The following is a 10969-nucleotide window of genomic DNA, read 5'->3' as shown; positions in this document are numbered from 1 at the left end:
ATTTGGTGAATCCTGTAGCCATTAAAAGCCACTGCCTTTTTGCCCTTAAATCCATGTTAAAATCCAAAAAAGTTCCAGCCAACATCTAAGAAAAAGTGGACGTCTTCAGGTCTGGTTCCTCTTTAGGAGAAACTTCAGCAACTAAAGGGACTGTGGACATCTGTACAAATAAGTGTATGCAAATAAAAAAATCTTGAGCGTACACTAACATTACACCTTTGTAACCTGTAACCTACAGGAAAAGAGGCACACATTAACTTCCAGGGATGAATGAAACTTGGTCCAAATCTGAACCCAAGACAACATCTAAGGACCTTGTGAAGAAGTTTATCATGTACTGTATGCGGATTTGGGTGTGAATATTACATTAAAGCTGAAATCCTGCATTTTGCACTCATTCATTATTTCATTCCAACTTCAAATGTTCATGAACGTGACTGTGTTCAAAAAAAAATCTAGGCCAGCACATACGTATTTAATTGGATTTGCAACATCATATTGGTGCATAGAAAGGGATTTAATCTTTGGGTAGATTTAAAATCAGCCTGAATTACTGCCTTTTGCATTAGAAGAAAACTGTAATTTCACATGGAAATTGGTGTGTAATAAATGAATACAACCGCCATAAATATTCATGAGATACGTGACACATTTTGAAACGTGTAAACATTTGTTTGCATTAGCTTCCATTTTTAATGCAGCTATCCCCCCCCCCTCTTTAAAAGGTGCTGAATGAGTGAATTAGTCATTAAACATCATTAAACATTTGAATACATACACACTGGGTGGTCAGGGTTACTACATTTCAGTTTTATATCTGTCGTTTGTTTTGCATTAAACATTTATGAAATTAGATTTAAATGTAAGAAGAAAGTTCATTCGTTCATCCTCAGTAATTAATTTCCACACTGCGGTGTATTAAGAATGTCCTTACACATGTATGAAATTGTGAGAGTTAAGCAGTTGTCTAACACACACACACACACACACACACACACACACACACACACACACACACACACACAGCTAGCTCCATGGTTACTGAAGTGTGTACCAAGTGAGCAGAAAGGATCTCATCTAAAAGATGACATTTCAATGTCATTGGACTGTTTAATTTGATATCATGTGTGTAATTACATGTCTGTGTAAGTTACTGAGTCCAATTTATGTGAGGACTACTTCATCTGTCTCAAATCAGAACACTTAACTCTTTCCCTACATTAGTAAAGTACATGGTACTTTACGAGCCAATGGGTCAGGCAGATGAAGTAGGATGGAAAGAGATCGAGATTCGATTAAACATAATTGCACTCATGGTTTTTTGTTACATGTGAGCAGTAAAAGAGATGTGACGTACGACCGTCTGTTCTAACAGCACAGTGCTGTGCTCAGTGCATAAACCCAGCGTTAAACCCATAAACCCAGCATTAAACATTTACTTGACCGTACATGGCTACAAGAAGCTGAATTTAACACGTTGTCATGAAGTCATGCCAGCAATAAAGCTTCCAGGTTCATTATACAGAACTGTTTTATTTTATGTATGTTTTGAGTATTTTAATGGATACTAAGCTTCATTATTTAACACGATACACATCCTGAAAGTGAGATCTGAAGAGACGTCATGTCATGAGAGTTTTTATAATCAAACACATTATGAACAAACATAAAAACAAGTGAAAAACAACCCCATTCGATCTCATTTCTAAAAGATCTTTTGAGTCAATTCTAATGGTTTATGTACACATGAGTAAATAATATTCAAATTCACCGCATCACAACTCCACACATTTCTTGTTCTTATACTTATTCCTGTCGATTAACATTTTTATTTTTTTAAAAGAGATCATTTCCAAGAAATAGCTCAAATATTTACAGCTCTTATGAGTATGAGGATGCAGTTTGATTGCAGATAATATGTCAGCATTTGGTACAATAATTCTAGCTTTAGTTCAACAGTGTGGTGTTTCATGGGGTTTAAGACGATTTGCTATTTTTTAAACTGACTTGTGTTTACATCCAACTTTCAAAAATCAATCCATTTTGTCCTGTGCATCTCTTCTCTTGTTAAAACTTCTTGTATCGTAATTCTGCTCAATAATAGTCAAACACTTATATCATTTATATCCATATATTTATGTCTATGTACTGTATGTCAGACAGGGTTCACGACTCATAAGGCTTTGGCTCTGCTTTAAATACAAACAAGGTTGTTCTATCTGACCACATCAAAGATTCTACTTCAAGTAGTATCTAAGATCTTACCAAGATGTTTAAATGAGGACCAGTCGGTGAATGACGCGTGCGCCTTGATGCGTACTGATGGAGTGCGTCCTCGTGCGTCCTCGCAGCGCGGCTTCTATATAAACCCAGCACTTAAACCATCATCTTCATGAGACACGACGCACAGCATCACTGTGTTCAAACTACACCGACAAGCAGAAGAAGCGGAGAAGATAAAGCAGAACATCAGCCAACTGTAAGTGCCTGGACCACACACACACACATACACACACACACACACACTCATCTACTAATAGCTTCTTAAACCAAACAGTGATGACAGTGCGCACGCATTTATTTATTTATGTATTTATTTATATTAATTCTGCAGTTATTGTTGCATTTCCCCATTTTAAATGTTCTTTTTTATTTGAAAACACTTTGCCACATTTTCTCTTTTGCTTGTTTTGCAATGTCTTCAAACTTCTAAGCCCGTTTACTGAGTTATTTCTTGCTGGTTTGTTTTCTAACTGCTCTTTGTGTAATTTATATAAATGTAGCTGTGTGTCTGTCGTTATGTCTTTAGATGCGTCTGCGTGCAAACGTGTGTGTCGGCTGGGGCGCGTGCGTCCTGCTTGTGGCGTGTTTGTGCTCGATGGCGGAAGGATATCCAACCAAGCCAGAGAACCCAGGAGAGGACGCACCTGTTGAAGAACTAGCCAAGTATTACTCCGCGTTGAGACACTACATCAACCTGATCACGAGGCAGAGGTGACCTGTGCAGATCACAAACACATATGGACATGGGGTTGTTTCTAGAAACACACACATGCATGCACACAAAATATGTGTCAATTTCTCTGGAAAACTTACAGGTCTTGTCTAAATGCACAGTGTTTTCTTTCTATTCTGAGTATGAATCATCCCTCCTTTAACAAATGTTGTAAATTGAAGCTATAATCTGGATGAATTGCTGTCACTCCATTATGACTTACAGTGCTGGAAAACCAAACGCAATAACATTTTATTGAACTTGGAGGAAGCTATGGAAACGATTTTTATTTATTTTTTTGCATAAGTGGTTCTTGCTTATGTAAAAAAATTAGGCTACTTGTCTTTAGAGTGTACTCTTCAAAGTCTGGTATTAATCCACAGAGAATATGCCTCTGATTGTCTAATTAAGTGCCTTCCACTCATTGCCTTACAGATTAGGTTCTTTCTGACGCAGTTCTTTCACAGCGCAAAGATGTGCCAGCTGTGAAATAAAGCTGCAGCGGATTGAATTTAATCGGCTTCCTTTTATATGATTGAGAAAAATACTTCAGTTGAAGATGTTTTATCTGGCTTTAGAAAACAGACACACAAGACTCTTAAAAAAGTTACAGAGAACCTACCAGAAGGACCATTTTTGTTGTATTTACATTGAAAAAATTGGGGAAAATCTCAAGTGGGTTTAGAGGCAATAACCTCTGACGTCACCACAATTCACTAATTCCGTGACTTCGTTGCAGAGAACTGTTGTGATCTTAAATGATGGTCCTGAAATGGATGGATGCTGGAAAAATGATTAATTGAATTAAAAATGTTGGGCGCTCTTCATGGCTAAACTTTCTCTGTTTCCTTCCATCTGTCAGGTATGGGAAAAGGTCAACCAGCGATGCATTGACCCCAGACCTGCTGTTTGGAGAGACAGAGATGCGACTGCAGTCTAGGTAAAGTGCAGAACCCTACTGCTGACCTGCTCACATACTCTTATAGATTCACAAATTAAATTTTTTTATGAATTTTACCACATTGTTTATTGAATAAATTCAAATTTTATAGTATTATACAAATTATGTGTTCTGACATTTCTCCCTACAGATATGATGACCCTTTGATGTGGTGATGTCAGTGTATGCATGTTTATCAGCACCTCCTTCACTATTAGTGATGTCCAACAACCTCTGACATCATCAGAAATGGCTACTTCCACAACTGTATTGCATAGAACTTTTTTGATCTGATATGTGGTCCATCGTTAGCAGGCATCAGACTACTCTAAAACTGGTAGTTAAAGAGTAATAGTGTTAGGTTTAAACAGGGCATCGTTATTATCACATTGTTTCCACCTACTGAAGGTAGAGAATGAGCTCATAAAACATCGCTGATTTGCATGTAATCCCCAGCCTCCCCTATGTGTATATAGACTTCCTGTGTTTATGAATATTGTATGAACTGAAGCTGCACCAATAAAGAAAAAACAATACCGACTGGTGTGGAATAAGTGGGACAATTTCCTCTACTAGTTTCTGTACATTTCCACAAAGAAAGATAAGCACTGAGTTACTATGGCAACATGTGTTTTTGGACTGCTTTGTGTCTGGTTGGTTTTAAATCTTAGATAAGCGTGTCCTGATCTTTCATGGTTTCATAGTCATCCCAGTCTCGATCATTAGGGATAAATGTTAGAGATAAATAGTAACTTTATTTTAAATTTTTAATATTTTTATTCTGTTTCTGTTCCTCTAAAAAGATACAATGTTTGAGATGATACTGAATGTTAAAAGTGAGATTCAATTCAAATCAAATGAATTGAATTGAAATCTGTAAAAGATAATATTATATTTTGGAATTTGTGAGGAATTATGTAAGTAGTTTATAGAATAAAACCAAAAAAGTAAAATGTTTATAATTACTTTCCCCATTTCATCTCCCATTCATTAATTTATTTTAAGTTCTTTTCACAGACCATGGCATGGAAACTTTTGAAACAGCCTGTACAGGTACGTGAGACAGGATTAGTAGGGCATTTCTGCCTGAAAACATATGCTGATGTAATAAATGTGTACGGAAGTAGAAACTGTTGGATACTTCAGCTGTGACTTCAGATCATTCGAAGGCAATGTTAATGAACAGTCTTAATCATGTGAGTAGGGAACAGTCAATCATTTAAATCACTCATTTCACCTCATTTAAAAAAGCACAGCTCAGGACTTTACACTGTAACAGCTGTGTTTTAGAAAGTAATCCAGGCCTGGGTGGTGCAAAGGCAGCAGCAAGACCAGCAACATTCCTCACATACCACACTCACCTAATCACCTTATGTACATCTGGAGGTACAAATGTAATATTGGCATCAGACCTACAACAAACCTGTCTATCAGGTTCACAGATCAAACTGTAAATTCACACTCAGCAGTGTTATACATACTGAGAAGTTCAGCCCTGATGTGCACATTTCTGTCATCATTGTTATTGAGATCAAGACAAAAGTAGGCTTTTTAACTAAAGAGACTTGTACATGAGAGACTATAAATATGTAAAGACTATAAACTATAAGAACACCTGTCAGTGTAGATGCTCAGTCACCATCTGTAGTGCATGAGAATGTGGTTTGAGACAAAACTCTAGTTTGGTTAGTAGAGGTGTCATGTAACAAAATATTAGTTTTGACATTTCTATTTCACAATAAACAAATAAAACAAAAGATAAAAAGCGTTCCAAAACCGGAGAAGCCAAAACAGGAGCAGCCTCTAACTCCTCCCCCTCCGGAAGTAGGCGAGCTAAAGGAGCCTGGCTGAGCCTTAGGAGAGCTAAGGTTTAGTCAAGTCAAGTAAAGAAGCTTTTATTGTCAACCCTAGCCCAATCTAAGTTGACAGCTGATGATGACGTGGAGGCTAGTCTGCTGACGTTTGAGTGCACTATGGACTGGGAAGGCTGGCAAAAGGTTGAGTGGGCTAACATCCTGGCTCCACTGCTAACGAGGAAAGCTCAGATGGCGTATCACGCCTTGGAGGAGGATGATCTTACAGACAACCACGTGAGTGGGGAAATCCTCTCTTGCTGCGGCCATTCCCCTCTTCATGTGGCCAGTGAGTTCCACAATTGGAGATATTCGCCTGATCATAGTCCAGGGTTGTAGTCTGTAGTACAGCCCAAGCTCCTGAGCATGAAGGAGGTGCTCTAGCGAGTGGCCATGGATCGCTTCATCTGTGCCCTCCCGGCCGACGAGCACCAGGCTGTTGGTCTGAAGAGTGCAACAAGCCCCCGTGAGCTGCTGCATGCTCTGAAATGCACCATAGTGGCACTGCAGTTCGGTTGTTACCAGTTTAGTTATCTCCTATGCTGAAAAATCGTTTGCGACCATTTCTACGCTAGATCTCACTAAGGGGTACTGGCAGATAGCCCTTGCCCCGGGAGCAAAAGAAAAAATAGCGTTCAGCACTCCCTCAGGGCACTGACAGTACCGGGTTCTCCTGTTCGGCCTCCATAGCGCCAACGATGTTCCAGAGGTTAATGGATATCGTAAGCTCCGAGCTGAGGGGAAGCAATGTGATCGTGCTGCCCTCAACACCGCCTTACATTGCCTATTTTCCACTCCTCGCGTCACTACAAAGATTTAGCTTGCTGCCGACTGCCTGTCTCTGGGTCACGCCGCTCTGCTGCTGTTTCACTAAAGGCCACTCCCACCTCGGAAGCTGGACCACCCCTCCCACTGGCTAAAGGACGTCTTCGGCGGGAGGATCGTTCTCTGGGATTCTTGCTATTATTCCGATGTTACCTTACTGGCTCAGTTATCCTAGAGGATCCTTTTGAGTGCTACTTTTTGCCTGAACATGGCTATTTCTGTTGCTAAATTTAGCTCCTGTGTTTGATATTATTCACTCCCCTAATGTCTCCATGTCTGTGCGCCCTCTGCAGTGTCGAGTGCTACAATACATACATAAACAGACACATAAATACATACACACACACAAGCATAGACAAACATACATACATATATACATATTCAATTCTATTCAATTCAATTCAATTTATTTGTATAGCGCTTTTAACAATTCCCATTGTCTCAAAGTAGCTTTACGGAAGTATGGAAACAGAAGAGAGAGAAAAAAGAAATAAATATATAATGATAATATTAAGAAAAAAACAAGGATAAATAGTAATAAATTAATATATACAATTAAAGTTTAAAATTAATTTTAAAAATATTACCTTAAAATTTATGATACTATATATCTATCCCTAATGAGCAAGGAAAAACTCCCTGAGATGATAAGAGGAAGAAACCTTGAGAGGAACCAGGCTCAGAAGGGAATCTCATCCTCATTTGGGTGACACTCTACAGTAAATAGTGTAAATGTAAATAATGTCCTTTCTACAACATTTTATAATAGTGCAGCTGAGAGCTCCTGAGGAACTAATGGGTCATCGTGAACTCTGAGTTCAGCACAGACCTGATTGCTGATAAAGACCAGACCATACAGCTGACTGACACAACATTGGTGCAAAGAAGGCAAATAAAACTAGATTTGTAAAGTTCGTCACAACAAACTTTGATGTTGGCTTTGACGATGCAAGTATTCGCAAAGGCGGGTGATTTTTGGAGGCGAGTGGACATAAGGGTCAGTTAGGGTTAGGGTGCCAAAACATTTGGAGGTAAGTGGAGACGAGCATGTGACGTCATCAGAATACCTGCGAGGAAGTTCCCCTCATTGTTCTGAGTGTTTTGATATGTCACATGTCCATGTTGCAAAAAGTGTTTTGATTTTGCATATATTGGGGCGGGGCCATGGCACAACCAAAAGGCCAGTCGGTACACCAATTTAAAACTTTGTTCAGAGTATCACCCTAAAGGAGCTGGCTGAGATTGGTGTAGATAGTTTGAAAGCTTGCCGAGTTATAAACCTCCAAAGTTTATAATGGGAGTCTATGGGAAAAAAAAGTCCATTTTGAGACCCAGTACCGGAAGTACCGGTTCTCGGATCGCTTAGAAAAGTAAGCGCAACAAACTTCACACCAGGGTCTACAACATATCCGAATTTGGTGCATGTGGCTCGAAAACTCTAGCAGGAGTTACTCTTGATAAATTTTTGTCTAAGTTTAAACAGAAAAACAGAATGTTGGCTTCTACAAAGCCAACATAAAAACAGAATGTTGGCTTCTACAAAGCCAACATAATAAAATAATAAGATAAATCCCTGGCAGGGTGACCAACACATACATACATACATACACAGAAACATAGACACACACATACATACATACATACATACATACAGTACATACACACATACACACACATACATACATACATACATACCTACATACGGCCGCCAAGGACAGGTGTGGGTTTTTAGGCTCCCCACCTATCCTTTTATTCAGCATTTTCATCAGATTGTAACAGTTTTAGCCGATGCTTTTCAACAAAGATACTTCAATTCAAAGAAATGCATGCATCAAAGACGAGAACTAACCAAAAGGTACAGAGAAAATGGATGTATTTGGATAATGTTGCTTTGTATGTGGTTCCTGCTTGTTTCACCAGGGCTCAAGGCCTTTTTTCGGCTAGAAATCAATTAGTTGCTCCTGCACATTCTGTACCTTTAAATGATATATCAAGACAACATTTTTCTGGATATGGACATCATATTGCTTATACTATTTTTTGTCAGAAAGCTCCTTATACTGGAATTGCTACTAAAGACAGAACACAATATACAAAGAGAAGTAAATGGCATGATTACAAGATTCTACTGGTTTTGCTGCTACTAAGTGGGGATATACAATTAAATCCTGGCCCATCAGTAAATTTTAACCCAGACCAAAACAGTGACTTGTCCAAACACTGTTTACAGAAAGCAGTGTTGGTTTGGAACGATTCAACTGGAAGGAAGGAACCAACAGATACATTTCCTCTGGGACTGATGGCTACTAAACAGCAAATGTGTATTAATGGTCTTACTCTTCACCAGTATGAACATGAACCAGTGGATGTAAGAACCAAACTGTCTGTAACTACCAGGCCAGGCCTAGGCCTCGGCAGCGGAAGATCTACAACCACCAGGCCAGCCTCAGGCCTCAGTGGCAGCAGCCCAGCTGCCATTGAGCCAGGCTTAGGCCTTGGCATTAGCAGCAGTAGCCAAGCTACCACTGGGCCAGGTCTTTGCAAAAGCAGTAGCAATAGCTTAGCTACTACCGGACCAGGCTCAGACCTCAGCAGCGGCAGCAAAGCTACCAGCAGGATAGGCTCAGGCCTCAGCAGCGGCAGTAGTAGCAATAGCCCAGCAACTACTAGGCCAGAATTAGGCCTCAGCAGCAGCAGTCCAGTTACCACCGGGCCAGACTACGAGCACAATTCCGGGCCTAGTAACTGCTGCAGTGCAGTTACCACCAGGGCTACTGGTAGGTAAACAAAGACAATTTAGATTCTTTCAGACTGTGAATCATGCAAAGGTTATATGGGACCCAAAGACTAAACCAAGTGGCATTGTTGGATGGCATTTGAACATTCGAAGTATTACATCAAAAATAGATCAGATTCAACATTTACTGATAGATTCTAATTTGGATTATCTATGTTTAAGTGAAACCTGGCTAAATAGCAATACTCCAACACATTTGATTGATGTACCTGGTTATATTTGTTTTAGAAAAGATAGACTAACTGGCAGGGGTGGCAGTGTGTTGCTTTTATATTAAAGAAACATTTAAATGTGTCCAAATTAAATTGGACACACTTTTAGAATGTGTGGGCATCACTGTGGTGTTGTCGACAAAAATTAAGTTTAATATTGTTACTTTTATATAATCCCCCTCACATGGTGTATCGTTTTATAATGATCTAGATGACTTACAGTACTTAAACAGTTAAATTGTCGCTGTGAGACTATCTTCCAAGGAGATTTTAACATAAATTGGTTAAGTAATAGTAATAGGCAAAAGCTAAAAACAATTTACTTTAAACATAATTTCAACCAAATAATCAAAGAACCGACAAGATTAACAAAAAGCTGTAAAACTCTTATTGATTTGATTTTCACAAATAGAACTGAGCGAGTGAGTAAAACGTACAACTTAATCACAGGTCTTTCTGATCACAACATGATTTTAATTGTTAGAAAGCTCTCCAAAAATCGTCTATATTCCTTTTGTAATATTCGGCATAAATTAGAATTCATAGGTATTCTTGTGAATACCTATAAATTTAGAAACATACTCAGTTATTGAAGTATCCAAAACGTAGAAGGGCTTTACCATGGCTGAATAAGGATATTCTCCGCAAAGCAAAAACAAAAAACTACTTTATGAAATTGATGGCTGACTCAGGAGGGAACAGTTCAGAACTTTGGAAACATCTAAATATTTTAACTAATCGAGTGCCTAAACAACAAAAATTAATAGCGTAATTAAATATAAATGGAATCATTACTAACGAAAGGACTGAAATTGCAAATCAATTTAATAGATTCTTTATCCAATCATCTGAGGATTTGGCTAACACATACTGAGAGACCAAACAAGATCTTTTTGTATAAAAGAGGTAGACCAGAGTGAAATTGCTGAAGTTTTTAGACAGTTACGGCAATCTAAGGCCAAGGATAACTTTGGTTACACATATAGTAAACTTATCTATTAGAGCAAATGAATTTCCTCAGCAATGAAAAACAGCTATTATAACCCCAGTCTTTAAGTCTGGAGCACCTGATCAGGTCTCGAATTATAGACCGATTTCAATTTTACCTGCACTCTCAAAGGTTCTTGAAAAAACAGTAGCCAAACAACTTGTTGATTATCTTGAAAGTTATTCAAGAAAATTATTCTTGACAGTTATACAAGAATATTATCTTGTATCTTCTATACACCAAACAATTTGGGTTTAGACCACAGTACTCAACAGAGCTGGCAAACTGTTACCTCATTGAAACAATAAAACAGTCATTAGATGTAGGTAATGTAGTGGGAGCAGTATTTCTGGACTTGA

The 10969-nt window shown here is 38.6% G+C and overlaps 1 protein-coding gene across 1 annotated transcript; it reads left to right on the top strand.

Annotated features, from left to right (window-relative positions):
- Nucleotides 1-2362: 2362 nt before the first annotated feature.
- npy (neuropeptide Y) lies at nucleotides 2363-4459 on the top strand. Its single transcript, XM_060865932.1, has 4 exons — nucleotides 2363-2479; nucleotides 2810-2994; nucleotides 3858-3935; nucleotides 4087-4459. The coding sequence occupies exons 1-4, from the start codon at nucleotides 2393-2395 to the stop codon at nucleotides 4109-4111; spliced, it is 375 nt and encodes a 124-aa protein (XP_060721915.1). The 5' UTR covers nucleotides 2363-2392; the 3' UTR covers nucleotides 4112-4459.
- Nucleotides 4460-10969: the final 6510 nt, after the last annotated feature.

This window comes from Tachysurus vachellii, chromosome 3 (genome assembly GCF_030014155.1).
Source record: "Tachysurus vachellii isolate PV-2020 chromosome 3, HZAU_Pvac_v1, whole genome shotgun sequence".
In the NCBI taxonomy this organism is placed as follows: domain Eukaryota; kingdom Metazoa; phylum Chordata; class Actinopteri; order Siluriformes; family Bagridae; genus Tachysurus; species Tachysurus vachellii.
Note: the sequence above shows the minus strand (reverse complement) of the source record. Positions and strands in the feature narration are given on the sequence as shown.

Bases quoted from the DNA above. Each gene is read 5' to 3' on its own strand.
- npy (XM_060865932.1), top strand. From the start codon at position 2,393: ATGAGACACGACGCACAGCATCACTGTGTTCAAACTACACCGACAAGC. The intron at 2,480-2,809 runs GTAAGTGCCTGG...TTATGTCTTTAG, and splicing joins AAGCAGAACATCAGCCAACT to ATGCGTCTGCGTGCAAACGT. The intron at 2,995-3,857 runs GTGACCTGTGCA...TCCATCTGTCAG, and splicing joins AACCTGATCACGAGGCAGAG to GTATGGGAAAAGGTCAACCA.